The sequence below is a fragment of the Gobio gobio genome (assembly GCF_949357685.1).
Source record: "Gobio gobio genome assembly, chromosome: 22".
In the NCBI taxonomy this organism is placed as follows: domain Eukaryota; kingdom Metazoa; phylum Chordata; class Actinopteri; order Cypriniformes; family Gobionidae; genus Gobio; species Gobio gobio.
Window position 1 is genome coordinate 7194552 of NC_137118.1, and position 21904 is coordinate 7216455.

At 39.0% G+C, this 21904-nt stretch overlaps 1 protein-coding gene across 1 annotated transcript; it reads left to right on the forward strand.

Moving 5' to 3' along the window:
* The first annotated feature begins 2996 nt into the window (after window positions 1-2996).
* Window positions 2997-14209, forward strand: LOC307119272 (natural cytotoxicity triggering receptor 3 ligand 1). Its single transcript, XM_079805460.1, has 5 exons — window positions 2997-3297; window positions 12178-12516; window positions 12602-12895; window positions 13004-13092; window positions 13193-14209. The coding sequence occupies exons 1-4, from the start codon at window positions 3276-3278 to the stop codon at window positions 13084-13086; spliced, it is 738 nt and encodes a 245-aa protein (XP_079661586.1). The 5' UTR covers window positions 2997-3275; the 3' UTR covers window positions 13087-13092; window positions 13193-14209.
* The last annotated feature ends 7695 nt before the right edge of the window (window positions 14210-21904 follow it).

The following is a 21904-nucleotide window of genomic DNA, read 5'->3' on the forward strand; positions in this document are numbered from 1 at the left end:
TTTTGTAGCATCTCTACTGTCAAACCAAACTTTTCTACAAAAATAAATGTAGTAGCTGCTTCTGTTTAGGGTTGTGACTGGGCAAACAACATATATATATGATTCAAAATTTGATTGGGAAGATTGTGATTCCTTTTTCATTACAAAGACAGGCCATTTGTCAGTCTAACAGACATTACAAACAGTTTGAATTGAATTCTAAAATGACAGGAAGCCAGTGAAGAGAAACTCAAATTGGAGTGATATGATCATGGGTTTTTTTGCACTAGTTAACAGTCTAGCTGCTGCATAACCATCTGTAAACGTGCCACTGAAGATTGAGGAAGACCATGGTATAAAGAATTACAATAGTCCAGCCGTGTAATAAATGCATGAATAACTTTCCCCAAGTCTTGAGAGGAAAGAGTCGATTTAAAGGATTAGTTCACGTTCAAATAAACTTTTGCTTATAATTTACTCACCCCCTTGTCATCCAAGATATCCATGTCTTTCTGTCTTCAGTCGAAAAGAAATGAAGATTTTTGATGAAAACATTTCAGATTCTTTCTCCATATAATGGAAGTCAATGGCCACCAACCGGTTCAAGGTCCAAATGAGAGGTTCAGTACAGCTTCACAAGGGCTTTAAACCACATCAAACGGTACCAGACGATCAATAAGGGTCTTATCTAGCGAAACGATCAGTCTTTTTTTTAAAAAATAAATAAAGTTTAAGTTTTATAAGCACAAATGCTCGCATTGCTCTGTTCAGTGATGCGCGCTCGTGACGTCACGTAAAACGTTTACGCTGAAAAGGTCCCGCTAGACGCAGGCGCAAAGACGTTTGAATATGTGGATACGGTCCTCCTTCCGCTCATTTGTAAACACTGACTCTGTACTTCCGCCTGCGTCTAGTGTTACCTTTTCAACGTAATTGCGTTTTACGTGACGTCAGGAGCGCGCATCACTGAACAGAGCAAGGTTTTGATCCTTTCTTTCATGAGACTTACTATAGCTGCCTATCACACAACAAGAACGGACCATTTTATCACTGAAAAGAAATTAATCAAAACACACAACTCTCTAACAATAGAACCCCACAGCATTGATACCTTACATATGGCGGCACCGCCCATAATGCACTTCGCTTCTAAGGTGCACGAGTGCCAGGCGCGTTCTCTGCGAGACGTTCTAACCATAAATATCTATGGTTCTTCTAATAACGTACTGGTCTAACAGAAAAGTAACTGACAGACGCGCATAATCATTTCTGTGTTCTTGCTCCACTTCATCTGCCAGTAAACCCAACGCTTAAATTATATTACTTATTAATTATATTATATACTATGTTTAGGCCTATATTTTGTTCTTAATATATGTTGTTTGTAGCTATATCTGGAGTTTGTAACAAAAATAATTTCCCCATGGGATTATAAAAGTATTTCTGATTCTGATTCTTTAGCAAGTCTACTGTTGTGTATTTTCACAACAGAGTTTTGACTTATTTTCTGTGTGTTCAGAGTGTGTTTTTATACTTTTCTAGTATCACTTTTTATGTCTTGTATCATGTTATACCTTTTTTACCCTTCTGTCATTGTATTCATAATTTTTATTGTTTAAGGAACACGCCAACTTTTTGGGACTTTATCTTATTCCCCATATCCCCCAGAGTTAGATAAGTCCATACATACCATTCTCATCTCCGTGCGTGCCATAACTCTGTCTGACGCACCCACCGCTAGCCTAGCTTAGCACAAAGACTGGAGGTAAATGGCTCCAGCTAGCTTACTGCTCAATAATTGTCAAAATAACGCCAACATTTTCCTATTTACATGTTGTGATGTGTATTTTTACATTGTGTACTAAGACCGACAGAAAATTAAAAGTTGTGATTTTCTAGACCGATATGACTAGGAACTATATTATCATTCCTGCGTAATGATCAAGGAATTTTACTGCCATACCATGAGTGCAGCGGCGCAATTATATTATGCAGCGCCTGAAAATAGGCTAACTACCATCAACATAACCAACGTGCAACAGACTTCATTGTGATTTATCTTATAATTAGTTTTTTGTGTACATTTTTGACATTTGTGTGTGTTTAAATAGGTTTAAGGTCTGCATTATCTGTCGTATCTTATCTGTTAATCTTATCTTATCTTATCTGCATTATCTGTTGTAGTCTACGGAAAGATAGTGAGAGCTCATCGGAGTGGTTAGGCAGATTTAAAGTTTGCAGTTTGATAAGCACCCCCCGAAAAGGCATAAGGTGTGTATGTTCTTGTTTACTGTCATCTGTAATGAGTATTTTTGTGTATTTCGCTGTATGTTAACGATAATGCTATGAAGAGAGAGAGAGTTTGTGTACGAGGTGTTAATGCGCACTTCTTTGCTTTATTTGTTCAATTTGTATTTGTTTCAATAAACTCCATGAAACATCAGTAAAGTCTGGCACTCATTCGGACAGGGTCCGCTACACTACGTGACAATCTGCTTGCACAGAGAGCGCTGGGGACTATTATCAGGTGCAGTGTAATATCATTGCGCCGCTGCACCCATGGTACGGCTCAAAGTTCCTTGATCATTACACAGGAATGAGAGAATAGTTCCTAGCCATATTGGTCTAGAAAATCACAACTTTTCATTTTCCGTCGGTCTTCGTACACGATGTAACTATACACATCACAACATGTAAATAGGAAAATGTTGGCGTTATTTTGTCACTTATTGAGCAGTAGGCTAGCTGGAGCCATTTACCTCCAGTCTTTGTGCTAAGCTAGGCTAGCGGTGGGTGCGGTGGAGTTATGGTACGCACAGAGATGAGAATGGTATGTATGGACTTATCTAACTCTGGGGGATACGATGAATAAGCTAAAGTACCAAAAATTTGGCGTGTTCCTTTAACAAACAAACCACATCCACCCCCTGCACTTTTGAAAAGCTTGCTACGCCCCTCACCACCTCAGCCTTACAGCACAAGACACTTCACCAAAACAGTCAGATAGCAGCCACACGCAACACTTTCCATGGAAAGAGCAGAGGGATGGTGAGTGTATGAATCTATTTTATATGTAGGATATTATGCAACTTGGAAGAATGTTTAATTAATCTTTAGCTTTAGTTGTTATATTAAAACAATAGTTATTCATATGCAAAAAAATACTTCAAAAGCTAGTTCACAATGTAATTTTTGTCATTATTTACTCACCCTCACATTGTTTGTGACCAAACCTGCCTGTGACTTTCTTTCTTTCTTTTTTTTTTCAGTGTTTATTTTTGATCTGTTGCGGCTGGATGCTTCTGGCTTCAGCTTTCGGTATAAGAATATTAAATATGCTAAATCTATAATATATGGAGACAATATATTCTCTAACTAAGGGCCAGATTTACTAACAGTTTGCATCAGTGCAAACACCCTTTTTGGCGTAAAAATAAAATAAAAATAGCCTTACTAAAGACACGCAGTGAAAAATTTGCATTGAAAAGGCATGAACAGGGTTATTTTGGGGCTGACCTTCTTGCATATGTATTTGTAGGAATTTCCCTTTCAAATGGGAGGAGAGTATTTAAGGGTGCATATTAGATACATCTGTGTGTGTTGAGAATGATGTTATGACCTTATTCTGTGCGTTCGCCACGGAAACCGAGGGGAACGCAGATATGATGCAATTGACAAGCGAGTCCCTCACACGTCCCGGTTCCTTGGTTAAAATAGCAATTTTCTCACGATTTACAAAGTTGGAAATAGAGCCCTGCATGTTTGCCCGAGCCCGACAGGCCCTGACTTTTTACGGCCCAAGGGCCGGGCTTCGGGCCAAATTCACGCAAGTGAAACTGAAAATAGGCTGAGTCTTAGAAGCTCAAAAATACAATAATCTTCATTAAAACTAATGAGACTAAATGCTCTGTGCTTAGGTCGCTCGTTCTCATATTGCTGTCTTTGATCTTAAAATGAGCTGATGAATAAAATGCAGCTCATATCTGTTGCTTTCGTTGACGTGAACTGCGTTAAATGTGCATATAGCGCGGAAATTGAAGATCAGATTTATATTCATTTTGCGGAGAGGTGTAAGGTAAGACAACCTGCATGTTTTTTATTTTTTTATTTGTTTAGATAGTGTAGCCCTTTTCGTTTGCGAGCAGCATCAGCCTGCCTCAGCTTGCCAAAATGCCTTTTTACTGTGATGGTGGTGGTGGAAGGCTAAACGTTTAAACTAACATTGTGATGCTTTAAGTGTTAGATATCTATGGATTGTATTATAAGCAAGAAGTCAAGTCTTGATTTGACAGGCTAAATTGATCAAACATGCGGTTAACTCACTTTCGGCCGCTGGCCGCTTGGTCATCACTTTAAAAAACAAAAACTTTAATTTAACAAACAAAAAATGCTTCAAACATTTTTCTAAAATAACTTAATAAAGAAACTAAACGAAATATAATTACTTTGACATTGAAAAACAAAACTGAACTATTTTAATGGCTGCAACAGTAGTGTGTAATAGTGAGGATAAAAATTAAATAAAAACACAGGCTACAGTTGGACTACAATTGGACTACAATCAGATTTTGAAAAACTGTCGGACACTGGCCGGACTAGGGGCTCAGCGTCTCGGGCCAGGGCCGGGCTAGGGCCTAGATTTGAAACATTTAGGATATTGTAAGTACTCAACTGAACAAAATATATAACACTGGCCTAGTGGTTTTTGGATATTTTACTGAAAATATTTCACCTATGTGCACCTTTAAGCTACACTGTAAAAAAAAAGGGGGGGGGGGGGGGGAATTGTGCAAATTGATCATTACATATTGGCCCAATAGCCTAAATGACTTCCAAATAATTATCGCCATGCAAAAAGATGCATTGTACTAATCATAGCTTAAGGTCTTCACTCAAAATTAAAATTGTATATTCACCGAACATATTTAATTGTGCTCAGTCAATCTATGAAGTCGAAGTGAAAAATCCATGTTGGCTGAACAAGTCCTACGTCCGAAAAACGGTATACGCATGCGCAAAATGCACTTGAAGAAAACCGTTCGTGTGGAGATTTCAAATGTGGAGACGCGGGAGCGGCAGTGCGAGCTGAGCCGAACCAGCAGGTGCTGAAGACCGAAACAGACATTCCCAAGAGAATAGAGAGATATTCATCTCACAAAGACGTTGGTGAGTATTTAGCGCTGAAATTATTCTCCAGAGTTTTGCTTTATGACCGGGTATGAATTAAGTTTAAAAGACATTTTGTAGAATCACGAGTTCATGAATTCATTGGTTTCATGTGTGTTCTCGTTTACTCTAATGGTAGCCAATAGTTTTATTTTCCTCATGTCTTATATGTCTAAAACAATAGGTAATAAGTAAATTAAGTTATTTGTGTGATATGTGCGGCATGCGACTGTTGAACACGGTGCGTTTGGCGTCGGCCTCTTTCAGGGCTTGAGCTTGAGCCTTTTAATATCAAACATGTCAAGTTCGTGATTTTTTTATGTCCATTCATTCGTCTCATCCTCATTATATAATGAAGAAACTTCTGTTCTGTCTCTTGCCAGATGTGATGCAGGGGAGCTTTGTCATTAATGTTAGTTTTTATTTTTATTTGCAGGTTTTTAGCTTGCAGTGCCATGTTTTCTTCACCAAGGCATCCTGTTATGCAGAAGACTTCTTGAATGTATTCAGAGTTTTTCCTTATTGAAAATAAGGTATTTTCACCCAAATATCCTGTGTTGGAATTTACTTGTTAATAAAGTAATGTGATAAAATGTCAACCCTGTTGTCTGTTTCTGTATTTTGCTTAATATATTTATGTTTTTATTCATCTTTGTCTTTTGGGACAGTGAGAAATAAACAATTGTTACTACAATTTAAAATATTTAATTGGACCAACCACACAGTTTCACTGTAAAACATTTCTCCAATTCAAAATTTTCTAGTGACTGATCACATCTAAATGTTTTAGTTGGCCAAATTGAAACATTTAGATGTGATCGGTCACTAGAAAATTTTTAATTGGAGAGGCCTTACATTTTTTACAGTGTTGGTAAATTACATTTTTCCATTGGCTCAACATATTATTTCTAATTGAGCCCATGTTAACAGGCTGTTGCCACAATGGATAAAATTCAATTCACAGAAATTCAATTTGGCCAATTGAAAATTTTAGATGTGACCAGTCACTAGAAAATTTTGAGTTGGGAAGATTATACATTTTTTACAGTGTATTTTAAAGGGTTAGTTCACCCAAAAATTAATGACTTACCCTCATGTCGTTCGACACCCGTAAGACCTCCGTTCATCTTCAGAACACAAATGAAGATATTTTAGTTGAAATCTGATGGCTCTGAAAGGCCTCCATTGGCACAATGCACGGTTCACTCTCAAGACCCTTAAAAGGTACTAAAGACGTTGTTACAAAGTCCATCTCACTACAGTGGTTCTACCATAACTTTATGAATCTGCGAGAATAGTTTTTGTGCGCAAAAAAACCCTAAATAACGACTTATATAGTGATGACGATTTCAAAACACGGCATCATGAAGCTTCGAAGCGTTATGAATCAGTGAGTCGAATCATGATTCGGATCGCGTGTCAAACCGCCAAACTGCTGAAATTTGACGATCCAAAACGCTGAATCGACTCACTGATTCATAACGCTTCGAAGCTTCATGATGCCGTGTTTTGAAATCGTCATCACTATATAAGTCGTTATTTAGGGTTTTTTTGCGCACAAAAACTATTCTCTCCGATTCATAAACCATTGTAGAACCACTGTAGTGAGATGGACTTTGTAACGACGTCTTTAGTACCTTTTAAAGGTCCCATGGCATGGCATTTTTCTATTATTAGGGGTTCAAGCATGAAATGCTGAAACCCTATTGTAATTGTAAGGATTCGTAAAACGCATCGTGCAGGCCAAACCGTAAGGCCCAGAGACTTGAAACCTGGCCAGATGGTAGGCCTCAATTTGGGGACAACCTATCAGAGTATGACCCCGAATGGCCCATAGGTGGCGCTACAGCAACCAAAAGTTCAAAATTGCTCATAACTCTTAGACTGTTTGTCCCAGGATCAAGTGTCTTATATCGTTGGAATCCGTGGCTCAAGGCGGACAAAATGACTATCTACGATTTTGATGTAGGCAGGGAAAATTTTCTTCTATGTCGAATTTTGTCCAAAACCTACTTTTGCGAACTAGTCCCTGGTTTTTCGCCCGATCGGAACCAAACCAGTCTAGGACAATTCTCTGGACTCTCTAGATCAATAATTATCAAAAAAAGTTGAACTTTGGCATTTGGGTGGCTGTAACAGGGTCATTTAGAAAAGGGGCGTGACCAAATACACTCAAAAGCCTATAAATCCCAAAGGAAAACTCAGAACTTCACCAAAATTGATGAGCATATGTGTCAGAACATGGTAAGGAAGCATGCAGAGTTTCAATGAGATCGGATCATAGGTGGCACTATAACTGGCAAAAAGCCTTCATTCTTATTAGGGGTTCAAGCATGAAATGCTGAAACCTTATTGTAATTGTAAGGATTCGTAAAACGCATCGTGCAGGCCAAACCGTAAGGCCTAGAGACTTGAAACCTGGCCAGATGGTAGGCCTCTATTTGGGGACAACCTATCAGAGTATGACCCCGAATGGCCCATAGGTGGCGCTAGAGCAACCAAAAGTTCAAAATTGCTCATAACTCGTAGACTGTTTGTGCCAGGATCAAGTGTCTTGTATCGTTGGAATCCTTGGCTCAAGGCGGACAAAATGGCTATCTACGATTTTGATGTAGGCAGGGAAAATTTTCTTCTATGTCGAATTTTGTCCAAAACCTACTTTTGCAAACTAGTCCCTGGTTTTTCGCCCGATCAGAACCAAACCAGTCTAGGACAATTCTCTGGACTCTCTAGATCAATAATCACCCAAAAAATTCAAAATTTCAATTAACGGTCGATAAGGGGAACCAAAATCTTTGATGGCACCAGGGCCATTTTTACTAAAATGGTTATAAATTGTCAACGGAAAGAGATTTTTTTGCTAAACTTGGGATACATCTTCGTGAGCTCAATCTGAGATCACTTGAAAAAAATCGCAACAATTGGCCACTAGGTGGCACTATAAAACGGTTGTAACTTGTGAACGGAAAGAGATATTTTCGCAAAACTTGGGACACATGTTCATGAGTTCATTCTGAGGTCACGTGAAAAAAAATCATGACAATTGGCCACTTGGTGGCGCTATAAAATGGTTATAACTTGTGAACGGAAAGAGATATTTTCGCTAAACTTGGGACACATGTTCATAAACTCAATCTGAGTTGACATGAAAAAAATCGTGACAATTGGCAACTTGGTGGCACTATAACAGTGGAAAAAATCATGAAAATAGCTATAAGCACACCCAACCGTTAGTCTACTGAAAATTGGCATGCAGTGTCTTTGTCCAGGGTGCCATGATAGTCTATGAGAACATTGGTGTATCTAAAAAAACTCAGTATACGTCATTGGCACAATGCCTTGAAGGAGCCTTAGAAGTTTCAAGCCCGTGTTTTTTTCACAGGAGTGACCTCCTAAGAATCTTTGCCGAGTTCAACAATACCAAACATACCAGGTTTCGCCTTATGGTTTTAAGTGTCATTTAGAGCTTTAAAAAATTGTGGTTATCTTCAAAGCCGTTAGTCTGATCGAGACAACAACAAAAAAACTAAGGAAATTTGAAAACATAGGTAAATGGCTAAACAATAATGCCAAAATGTTAAAATTATGATCGGAACTGACAAAAAAGTAAATTAAATCCAATCAATTTCACCCATGGATCATTTTGATGCTCTCACATGTTTGAAACGAACAATGATGGATTGTGATGAAATTTGTTTTGAATTGGGACTGGCGAATCCCCGTCCATACTGTCAATAACCGTTTGCAAAGACCCGCCCACTTTAGTTACTGTTGCTATGTCTGACAAGCGACGCCACTCTCACACCACACCAAGTTCTCACGCAGTGAAAAATACATTGCGGATCAGAGAAAAGACTGCGCGCTGACAGACAAGTACTTTTGATATGAAACAAAGTCTCACCTTTCAAATGTAGTCATTTTTTAGAGACATTTAAACAATAAATACCATTTTGTGTCTCTTTAATGTGTCTGAGAGATCGCTGTAGACTCGAGGCTCAGTTAAAGCTGCTTGTGAACCGATCATCTCTTCCTTCTAGTTAATTTATATAATTAAAATAAACATGAAGGAACATAAAAGGAATGTTGTTTTAAAGTGCTAAGACGTCAGTACACTTTGTTTTTCAAATTTAAATCCTCCTATGTTAATCTACTAACTCTCCTGACTGCTTTGTTGGACAAAATGGCGGATTATGATTAGTCAGATCACCTGTCAATCAAACTCCCTGCGAAGGGTCAATTGAGAATGCCTGTGCGCACAATCCTGATCTAATCGACAACTTTGCAGTTGCACATAGTAAAGCCCGGAAAATCCTGCTATAATTTAAGAGAGCATCTTTTTCATGTATTTGGACCTAGGCCTAACAATGTGTTATGGTGCGCTGTCACCAGTGGGGTTTTTTTTGTTTTTGTTTTTTGGTGAGCGTAGGCTCCTCCTGATTTTGTTAGTCATCTCATCTCTTATATGCTGTGTATGATCATATCCTGTCCTATTCATGGTAGACTACTCGCGGACATTGCGTCATCAAGGGGCCCGCCTTGATAATCCTACTTAAGGGCCCGGTGTTGGCTCGTTACGCCACTGAATATAATTGTCTAAACTCCTAATCAAAATTACATATTTACAACAAATTTGACACATATATATGGGCACACTTGGAGTACTACTAATAAAAGTGGTGGAGATCAGGCAAGACTATAAGAAGACTCAGGCAAAACGTGCTATAACTGTAAAAACGCTTTAAAACCATATATTTCCTATGGTAAACTGCCTGTATTGGCTGTAAATTGACTTTTTCATCTATTACGGCAGTTGTTAAATGCTTGCTAAATAAAACTTAATGTCTTTTGATGCTTGTGTGCTTCAAGGCCTTAAAGGCCTTAACTGCTTGAACCCCGATAAATGCTGCTTGCAGCTTTAATTTTATAATGTTTCCTGAGGTGTACTTATATTGTTAGTATGATTTTTACATCATAAAATGTCATAATTTAGAAATAAAAGGCATTTTTTCTATACTGCTGTTTGCCCTGTGGCTGAATGCCTTGTTTCAAGGGGCGTGTCTGCTGTGAGACTTCAGTAAAAACGCCCACTGTTGTGATTGGCTGACATCTTTGCATTTGAAATGAGCGGAGGGGGCGTGGTTTAATGAGGTCTACGACGCACAAGCTGCTGCCAGAGACGGATGGACCTGAGTTCACTTCACATCAGTTCTCAGCATGTCTCATTGAACTGTTGTAGTTACTAGAATATACTTCAGGTTATTAGTTTATTTCTAGTCGGAGGGACTGTCACTAATGTCAGAAAGTTAGTAACTTTAGTAAATTATGGATTAGCGCTGATTTGAGGCACGAACCGTTTAGAACGATTCAGTCCAATTTGGTGAACTGGTTCGGTTCACTAAAAAGAACCGATTCAAAAGAATGATTCGTTCGCGAACCGGACATCATGGAGACGGAGCGATTGCTAACAAAGTTATTTATAGTAACTTCTGAGTTATGAGAGCGCTGTCTGTCAGCGAGAGGTTACTGTGTTTGTATCTGAGAGTTCTGAATAAACACGAGTCCCAGTCACGCCGAGTCAGTCTTCATCATTATTCTACCAACTTTTTAACACATGCAATGTACCATTACAGGAGATTAACAAGTTATGAGTAAGTGTTGATTATAGCATTATTTTTAGATATGTTCCTATCATATGAAAAGCGTCAGTGACGCGCATTGAGTACACAGTGCAAAAAAGACACAACAGCAGTAATCGAATGTAATCCAGTTTATTGTGGGGATAGCTGCCTAGCCCGGATACCCTCACGCTTACCCCCCGTCTGCTTAATCTCGCGCCGCGTTTGGTGCCTCCGCTGTGGGCCAGATGCAGTACTGGGGGTCGGGGATGTTGAAGGCCGAGCTTCGGCGTGCGTGAGGTTTATCTCTAAAGAGATGTGAGTCTGCCGATGATGAGCAGAAACTCATGACTGTATGCACATTGTAGAACAGATAGATGCGACGAGGACGTACAAAAACACTGACTCACAGGATAGAAAACACGAAAACACCGTTCTGTCGGGAGAGAGAGAAGCCGCAGTGTGTGCACGAATAATAAATAATTAGCTACACATCAGAAATCCCTGATCACAGATCAGAAGGAACTGAAAAAAGACTTCTGTTTTCATTTGTACATCCAAACACTGAGAAACTGCCAGCATTCACTCGTTCACAAGCCACCATCTCTCCAGGACAAATATAGCGCTTGCATGGGCGTGCCAAATTCTCTGGGTGGAGGAAAGGGAGGTAACTGTTCCTGTGTGGACGTCAAAACAGGAGACTTCAGGATTGGCTCGTCTGGCCTGTCATTTTCTCAAAGGCAGAGAAAGACAGCCAGAACTCGGTTTTACACCGATCAACATTTCTATCCACTTGGGGACAATATTCAGGCTAGGGGAACTCATATTAATGTTGAAATACCTCATAAAATGAAAATGTCATGCCATGGGACCTTTAAGGGTCTTGAGAGTGAACCGTGCATTGTGCCAATGGAGGCCTTTCAGAGCCATCAGATTTCAACTAAAATATCTTCATTTGTGTTCTGAAGATGAACGGAGGTCTTACGGGTGTCGAACGACATGAGGGCAAGGAATTAATGACAGAATTTTCATTTTTGGGTGAACTAACCCTTTAAGGCATGACGTTTTTTTTCACAGGAATTTAAAATATATATATTTAGGTTATCAAAGATGAGATTTTAAGGGATAAAAAGTGCTAGTCAATTTACTGGAATTTGCATCATTATTTACTTCCCCAAAAAGCATGTCTTAAACCAGGTGCTATTTTGCTCAGCTCTTGGTAGATTGACTTGGCCATTATGGAAATGATCCGGCTGCGTCTGTGTTCATCATCATTAGATCACGCGCAGAACTTTACACGCCCATCAGCTTTGTTGGGATTGCACTCTCATGCTAATCTGCCCTGTTTAGTAAATCTGGCCCTATATGTGCAATTTACAGATTGGCATGAGAAATTCCATTGGTTTTTGTTTTTCAGCTTTTGGCAATGCGGCAGAAAATCACACTACAACTTTATTCGTCGATCATGGACAGTCTGCCAAAATTACCTGCAGCTACAGACCAACAAATGACATAGAAATCATGACAGTAGATCTTCAAAAACTTAATCATACTCTGTGTTACTTGCATATGAATTCATGGAAAAACCCTGACTGTAAAAATCACATCAGATTCATGTGGATTAAAGAGACTATGGAAATATCCTTTGAGCTACCAAATCTCCAAATTCAGGATACCGGCACATACACCTGTACCGTGAAGAAGATCGTAAAACCACCTGAAGAGGTTCGGGGAGTAGAACGAGTTCAAGTCATTGGTAAATACTTCTTATGATATATAGATGTATAGATAGATCTATTATTATAATAATGATTTTGTATGAATTCCTCCACTATTTGCAGTACGTCCCGTCTTGTCTCTATCCTGTGTGAAGAGCCCTGATGGATCTCCCATGATTCTGTGCTCTGTGGGATTTTACTGTGATTCTCTTGAACAGCTGTGGATCAGAGATGGAGAAATCCTCAACAGCTCATATTCGCACGATTCAGTCAATGGATCCTTCAATCAGAAATCATACCTTATACTTCCACCACAAACCTTCACTGACACAATCTACTCTTGCTGGGTAAACCACTCGTCTTTAAACAAACCACTTGTGGCAAATTTATCAAGCTCTGTCTGCTATGAAAGAGGGGGTAAGTTTTGAGATATTACTTATTTAAATGTGCTATATACTGTATGACATAATTAGTAGGCAGTATAAGATGGTTTATTGAGGCCTTTGCAATAATTCTTTCTTGTAGATTTAACAGTGATTTTGGCAGTGGCATTTGTCATATCTGCGGTGTTGACTGCCTTTTTGACCATTGTTGTGGTGTTACAGTAAGTCCCAGTAAGTAAAAAATCTGTTTCTATACTAAGCATCGTTTTTATTTCTGTTTTTATTGTCATTCTGAAACTGGAACTGTAAACTGCTGTTTCTCAATTCTTAGTGAAGAACATGAAGAACAGGCCTGTGTTCTTGTGGAGACCTGTCTTGTTATCTTGAAGGACACAAGGAACAGCACCACCCAATGCACAATAAATAAAACACAACATCTCAGATGTCATAACCATTAAAACATTTACTTGCATTATTTTTTTAATATTTTGTCATTTTATTTTACTCCATATTTGAGTATGCACTCTAAAAAATGCTGGGTTAAAAACAACCCAAGTTGGGTTGAAAATGGACTAACCCAGCAATTGGGTTGTTTAAACCCAGCGGTTGGGTTAAATGTTTGCATAAAACAACCCAATCTTTGCTTTAAAACAACCCAATTGGTGGCTTAGTCCATTTTCAACCCAACTTGGGTTGTTTTTAACCCAGAGTTTTTTAGAGTGTGTATATTTATGCTTTGTAAATATTACGATTCGTTTTAATATACTAATAAAAAAGTATTGCAGGTTCTCCCTAGGTATTTATCACTTTATTAATATTATGCCAAACAAAACGACAAAGGTTTTCTTTTACGAGCCATCACGTATTTGGAAGTTTGCAGAGGGGAATCATGTCACCATGAAATCAAAATGTACGATTCTTGTTTTTTATGGAATATTGCAGAATAAGTTGTGTCACAGTAGGTTGGTGTTGTAGAGAAGTGGAGGACAAAGAAGTAATGAACTGAAATTATTCTTTTATAAATCTAACAGGTAATAAACAAACTCAACCATGTTAAACTACGACGATACCAGACAATGACAAACAGAAAACTAAAGGGTTAGTTCACCCAAAATGAAAATTCTGTCATTAAACACTCCTTCCAAACCCGTAAGACTTTTGTTCATCTTTGGAACACAAATAAAGATCTTTTTGATGAGATCCGAGAGCTCTTTGACCCCTCCATAGACAGCTATTTAATTAACACTTTCAAGGCCCAGAAAGGTAGTAAAGACATCATTAAAATAGTCCATGTGACTCCAGTGGTTCAACCTTAATTTAATGAAGTGACGAGAATACTTTTGTGCACAAAAACAAACAAAAATAACCACTTTATTAAAAAAATTAATTCTAGTCTGTGTCAGTCTCCTACGCAGGTTCCGTTGTAAATAGTGCAGAGCTTTCGAGTTTGAAAGACTGGGAAAGCTTGACCAAGATGTCTGGTGGAGGACAATTACTCACTGAGAGGACACTTTTTGCAGACGACGTCACACTGAGTGAATCAATTGAGAATAGCCTTAATCTACATCTCCCTTCACCAGATTTTCCCACTATCCTAGTTCCCTCTCCTGCTGAGATCACTTAAAATACCCCCAAAATCTATATGATTTAAAGGGATAGTTCACCTAAAAATGACAATTCTGTCATCATTTACTCACCCTCATGATGTTCCAAACCTGTATGAGTTTCTTTGTTCTGCTGAACACAAAAGAAGATATTTGGAAGAATGTTTGTAACCAAGCAGATAGAGCAACCATTGACTACCATAGTATTTTTTTCCCCTACTATGATAGTTAATGGTTGCTCTATCTGCTTGGTTACAAACATTCTTCACTCTATCTTCTTTTATGTTCAGCAGAACAAAGAAACTCATACAGGTTTGGAACAACTTGAGGGTGAGTAAATGATGACAGAATTTTCATTTTTGGGTGAACTATCCCTTTAAATATCAGTTCTCACTATACAGTATTATATGTGTTTGATATCATTTGAAATGTCTCAGTGCGACTGATACAAAAATCTCATCACCACAGAAGTATACAAGAAAATAATAAGAGATTTTAGAGCTTAGAGATATTTTTCTTATGATGGTGAGTGTGGCTGTTGGAGACATTTGGTCTCTTGTCAATACAGACATATGGGAGAGTGATTCAATTTAAATTCCCATTGTTATCATGTGTTTCCATTTGAAAGAGGATTCTGTCTGGTCTGAGTGCTTAAAGTGATGCAGCAGAAAGATCAGGGCTCGATGCTGTAATGAGTTCGGCCCGTAACGTAGAATGTCTATTAGACGCTCTGCATTATGTAATATTCAGAAGTCAGGTATCAGATTTTATCCTTTACTGTAGTATTTGATGTTATGTATGGACTATCCTTGAATTGATTATGTAATTGACATTATACATTTACCTGACTGTTAATAAATTGTTACATTTTCAATCTATTCTGACTTACTCTATAAATTCTCTAGTATGGCAACAAAGGGTTAAACAGAATGATTAAATGTGTGACTAACTATTAAATATAAATGACCAAACAACCAATTGACATTCTAACCTAAACTCTAGATTATGATAAAATGGAGTCAGATAAAGATAAATTGGAATTAATCCCTTATACCCAGCTGAAAATACAGAACGCGCAGCGACCTTCCGAATGAGAGAATAGTTCCTAGCCATATCGGTTTGGAAAATCGAAACTTTTCATTTTCTGTCAGTCTTAGTACACGATGTAACTACAGAAGAGTCAAGTTTTAAATAGGAAAAATATCGAAACTCTTTGGTCATTTTTGAGCGAGATGCTAACAGTCTAATCAGATTCAATGATCTATGCTAAGCTATGTTAAAAGTGCTACCGCCAGATCCGGAGATCGGCTGAATGGATTCGAAAACGGTAAAACTCAACTGTTTAACTATGCGGGGTTGGAAAATGAGCATATTTTTTTTTTAAAGCGGAGTGTTCCTTTAATCTGCAGTGGAGCCCACCATGCAAGACGTCACAATCATGTTGCATTGTGGTCTATGGATCTGCCTGAAGCGTTCATATGAGTAGACTCGTTCCCTCTGTCAAAATCAAGGACTCGAGGGTTGTTTCCAAAAAACTTCCCTCATCCACTTGACAAAGTTGAACACACTTCAAAATAGTGGAGGGGATTCCCAAAGTGCTTAGGGAAGTTTGCGAGTCTAAAAGTGGAAAAAGTGGAGTCTAAAACTGCAAGTCTTCTCTTGTTCTCCAAGTATGTTTAAAGCGTACAGACATATGTTGTCAGCCTACAATTACTTTTGGGATTTCTAATGGTTCAGTTCTCTCAAGTCTGCAATCGATGCATCCACAATATCAAGAAAATCATCTAGGTAATTTCATGTGTCCTCTGTGTTCTTCAGTATTGGAATTGAACTTTGACGGTTGATGATGACGGAATACGAGAACACAAGTATGCAAGACTGCATAAGAATGAATTCACACGTTTTTGCATTCCACTGGGTTGCTTTTCCATTGCATTTCTATGCAAACATGCATTAGACGGATGTCATTGACCATTGCTCTCACGTCTTGTGTCTTTTTCAGTGTCTACTGGCGTTCTAAAAATGCATATAACACTGCATATATTATATAAATGATAATAAGGAAATAGCTTTCAAAAAGAGTGTCTTATGACAGCCCTACGATGTGCAGCTGAAACGTGTGTGCAACTGCAGACAGTAGAGGTCATGATAAATAATCTTAGTTTATTTTACATGTACTGGCATGTTCACCATTGACCTACATCAACTTTTGATGCATCACCTGCCTCAACATACAACCACCCACACAGTGTGGTTAAAATAGCCAGACTACTTAATCGCTTTTTTAGTTCAGCTACCCAATCAGAGCATGAAGATGTTGAATACAAAAGAGGGTTTGGACATGAGGTTGACAGGTCATTTGGTTTAACCATTTGTTTCAGAGCATTCACTCTAAAGAAATCTGTAAAAAAAAAAAAAAAAAAATAGGGCACAATTTACTGTATTAATTTGACTGTTTACCTGTATTTTAAATTTTTAACTTCATTGCATTGTGTTTTTGGGTTAACGGAAATGTCTGTAAAAATTACTGGATAATGTCCTGGTGATTTTCTGGCAGTACCTTTTACAGAGTTGCTACACTGTATCTGTTACTGTTATACTGACCCCATCAACTGTAACCAAAAAAATAATTTTCCTGCCTAACGAAAATGTGTGTTAACTAAATGTATTATTTTATTCATTTTTCACATTAATGGAATTTAAGGAGTAGTCCAGCAGTTCATAAGAAACTCTCTCTATATATTGCCTACATCAGTAACCATTCCTTATGTCTATTTCTGCTTTTTGCCACCATGACGTCAAAATCTTTTGCATTTTATATTTTCAGAACAGGATCTAAAAATTTAAAATGGTGAATGAACATTTATAGCATATGGAGAAATACCCTTACATACCCATTTAAAAAATACCGGCTAAAACCAGTCCAGAGTACATGCTCAGGGAACAGGGAACATACTCAGAATGTTTTGGCAAGGTTCTTTCAAACTTATGACCATCAAACATGTTTTTTCAGTAAATTTAATACAACGTTCATTCAAAGTTATCTAGTCTTTAATAATATTCTCAAAACCAGATTGGACAGAAAAAAAATTATATTGTATATTATTAGATTAGATTAGATTAGATTAGATTAGATTCAACTTTATTGTCATTACACAAGTACAAGTACAAGGCAACGAAATGCAGTTTAGGTCTAACCAGAAGTGCAATAGCAGCAAGAGCAGGATATACAATGTTTGCATAAGTGCAGGACATGGATATGTACTGAATATATATAAATATATCTATAAATAGAGAGATGGTTATTACTATGAACAGAATTTACAGGTGAATATGTACAGTGAATATAATATAATATACAGATGGCTATTACTATAAACAGAATTTTACAGATAGAGTTATACAATGATATGTTAGGCTAAGATGAGGAATATGGCAGTGGATTAAGGTAGTGCAATAAATTATGGACAGAAGCTATCCGAAAAAAGTGTAAAAGTGCAGTGGAAAGTGGTTGCATATTACAGTTAGAAGTACGGTGCAAAATGCAAATGTAAACAGTAGGTACTGTAAATAACAGTCGGCAGTGCAAATGAGCATAATACAGTTGAGGTATGGTAGTGCAAAATGCATAAGTAAACAGTTGTTACTGTAATAAACAGTCGGTAGTGCAAATAACAAAGTGAAGGCAGACGTGAGGTAGGAGAGTTAGTAGTATATGAGGGGAGTGGATCAACGAGGGTTTGAGTTCAGTAAAGAGACAGCTCTAGGGAAAAAACTGTTCTTTAGTCTGCTGGTCCTGGTCCGGTGGATCCTGAAACGCCTGCCGGAGGGCAGGAGAGAAAACAGTCTGTGGGCTGGGTGAGAGGAGACCTTGAGGATGCTGCGAGCTCAATGCAGAAAGCGTTTCCTCTGGATGTGCTCGATGGCAGGTAGTGGAGTCCCTGTGATGCGCTGGGCAGTTTTCACCACCCGCTGCAGTGCCTCGCGCTCCGCAACAGAGCAGCTCCCATACCACACTGCGACACAGTTGGTCAGGATGCTTTCTATTGCGCAGCGATGGCCGAGGAGAGCTGATTCTTCCTCAGTGTCTTCAGGAAGAAGAGGCGCTGGTGAGCCTTCTTGACCAGGCTGGAGGTGTTGGTCGCCCACGACATGTCCGCCAAGATGTGGATCCCCAGTGACTTGAAACTGGAGACACGTTCAACAGCCATTCCATTGATGTGGATGGTGTCGTGTGTGCCTCTTGACTCCTTCCTGAAGTCCACGATGAGCTCCTTCGTTTTGGTGGTGTTGAGGAGCAGGTTATTTTCGGTGCACCATTTGGCCAGGTGCTGGATCTCCTCCCTATAGGCAGTCTCATCGTTGTTGCTGATGAGACCAATCACCGTAGTGTTGTCCGCAAACTTGACGATGGAATTAGATCCATACACAGGCTTGCAGTCGGCGGTGAAGAGGGAGTAGAGAAACGGGCTTAGCACAAAGCCCTGTGGTACACCAGTGTTAAGAGTGATGGATGTGGAGCAGGTGAGTCCTGATCGAACATTCTGGGGTCTGTCAGTTAGGAAGTCCAAAATCCAGTTACACATTGAAGTGTTGATGCCCAGGTCTCCAAGTTTAGCTATTAACTTGGTTGGGATGACAGTATTGAATGCTGAGCTGAAATCAACAAACAGCATGCGTGCATAAGTGTTTTTATTGTCCAGGTGAGTGAGCACAGAGTGCAGTGCCAAGGAAACGGCATCCTCTGTGCTCCTATTGCTGCGGTAGGCAAACTGGTGTGAGTCCAATGTGGATGGTAGAGAGTCTTTTAGGTGTTCCAGGACCAGCCACTCAAAGCACTTCATAACGATGGGTGTGAGTGCTACAGGGCGGTAGTCATTAGGGCACCTCGGGCTAGAGTGTTTTGGCACTGGCACAATGAAGTGCAATTAAAGCATGATGGTATAGCTGCTTGGGCAAGAGACAGGTTGAAAATGTCTGTAAAAACCCCAGCGAGCTGCTCCGCACATGCCCTGAGAACACGACCAGGGATGTTGTCTGGTCCAGCAGCCTTGTGCGCGCTGATCCAGCTCAGTGCCTTGCAGACATCTGTGGTGGAGAGTGTGATTGGTGGGTGGTCATCTGAGGGTTTGAGCTTGGTTGCAGTTTCTCTATTGTCTCTTTCAAAGCGAGCATAAAAGTAATTTAGCTCGTTCAGGAAGTTGATGTCAGTGGCTGCGGGGGTGGAGTGGGGGGCTTTGTAGTCACTGATGACCTGAATGCCCTGCCACATGCGTCGAGGGTCAGAGTTGGAAAAGTGACCCTCTATCTTTAGCTTGTAGCAGTGCTTGGCCTGTTTGATGCCCCTCTTCAGGTTAGCTCTGGATGTACTGTAGGCTTGTGCATCTCCTGATCTGAAGGCAGCGTTGCGTGACTTCAGCAGGAGTCGCACTTCCCTGTTCATCCATGGCTTCTGATTTGGGTATGTGGTGATCTGTTTCTGGGTTGTAACACTGTCAATGGTGGTATTGATATGATCCAATACAGAGGAGGTGTAGGAGTCAATGTCCGTGTGAGCGTCACTGGTGGCTTGAGAAGCAAACACACTCCAGTCTGTGTGTAGAAACCTTTCCTGGAGTGTGGAATCAACCCCCGCAGGCCACACCTTGATGGTCTTCACTGATGGATTCACACGGTTGATGAGGGGTGCATATTTGGGGGTGAGGAACAAAGACAGGTGATCTGACTGTCCCAGGTGGGGGAGGGGTGTCGCAACGTAAGCGCCAGCCATGTTTGTGTAAACGTGGTCTAAGGTTTTGTTTCCTCTGGTGTGGCAGGAAACATGCTGTTGAAACTTGGGTAGCACTGACTTTAAGTTTGAATGATTAAAGTCACCTGCAACAATAAAAGCAGCTTCTGGGTGATCAGTCTGTTGTTTACTGATGGCTGCGTGAAGTTCTTTCATGGCAAGCTTGGCATCAGCATCCGGGGGAATATAGGCTGCAGTTATAATGGTGGAAGTGAACTCCCGCGGTAGATAAAACGGTCGACATTTAATCATGAGAAACTCAAGGTTAGCTGAACAACGACTCCCAACAATAGCAGAGTTTGTGCACCAAGCTTTGTTAATGTAAATGCACAATCCACCACCTCTGGTCTTACCGGAGCCATCTAATGTTCAATCCGCCCAGAGCGTGTGGCATCCCGCTAGCGGTGTCCGGCAGGGCCGTGCAGAGAGTTCGTCAGGGGCAGGGGCTCAAATGTAAAAAAGGGGCAATATGTAAATATATATATATATATATATGTAAATATATATATAAATATGTAAATATTTATATATATATAATATATAATAATATTTATACATAACATATATATATATATATATATATATATATATATATATATATATATATATATATATATATATATATATATATATATATATATATATATATATATATATATATATATATATATATATATATATATATATATATATATATATATATATATATATATATATATATATATATATATATGTTTATATATCCTTATGCTCATCAAGCCTACATTTATTTAATCAAAAATACAGAAAAAAACAGTAGCCTAATATTGTGAAATATTATTACATTGTGTTCTTTTTAACTTTTTATTAATCAAAGAATCTTGAAAAGAGTATCACAGTTTCCATCATTGACATTAAATCCTCATATTAGAATGATTTCTGAATGATCATGTGACACTGAAGTGTGGAGTAATGATGCTGAAAATCCCGCTGTGATCACAGGAATAAATTATATTTTAAATTATTTTAAAATAGAAAACCATTATTTTGATATATTTCGCAATATTGCAGTTTTTTATCAAATAAATGCAGGCTTGATGAACATAAGAGACTTATTTCATAATGCTGCATAATATTCAAAAATAGTATAATAAAGTCCTTTCACGTAACCATTTCGCCAGTCTACACTTCACATAGCCTATATTGACCAAGATGGCGGCGCGAGTAGATCGCGAGGCTCAGCGTCTCTCCAGATTCTGCAATTTTGCGGTATTTTTCTTGTTCATCTCGGGTCTGTTCGTACAGAACAGTTGTGCTTTTACATCGTACACCCGCTGTGAGCTTTTGGATATTGGTTTGCGAATTTCCGACAGTTTTATGGACAATCTTCAACTCCTTCCTGAGATCGCTAGGACGCCCGAGGCGATGCGCTCTGCCCGGCCGGGCGGAAGTGCTAGAAGGCGGCGCTGTGATCGTAAACAAAGACGGGGTAAGCGTGGAGGTCTAAGAGCTAAGCTAAGGCTAACTCCTTACCGGCTCTCTTTACCCAGCATTTTCCTTGCCAATGTACGATCGCTAGTGAACAAAATGGAGGAGATTCGACTCAGCATTACACACAGTAAGAAACTTTTGAACTGTAACGTCCTAATCTTCACTGAAACCTGGTTAAACA

Bases quoted from the DNA above. Each gene is read 5' to 3' on its own strand.
- LOC307119272 (XM_079805460.1), top strand. From the start codon at position 3,276: ATGCTTCTGGCTTCAGCTTTCG. The intron at 3,298-12,177 runs GTATAAGAATAT...TTTGTTTTTCAG, and splicing joins GCTTCTGGCTTCAGCTTTCG to CTTTTGGCAATGCGGCAGAA. The intron at 12,517-12,601 runs GTAAATACTTCT...CACTATTTGCAG, and splicing joins AGAACGAGTTCAAGTCATTG to TACGTCCCGTCTTGTCTCTA.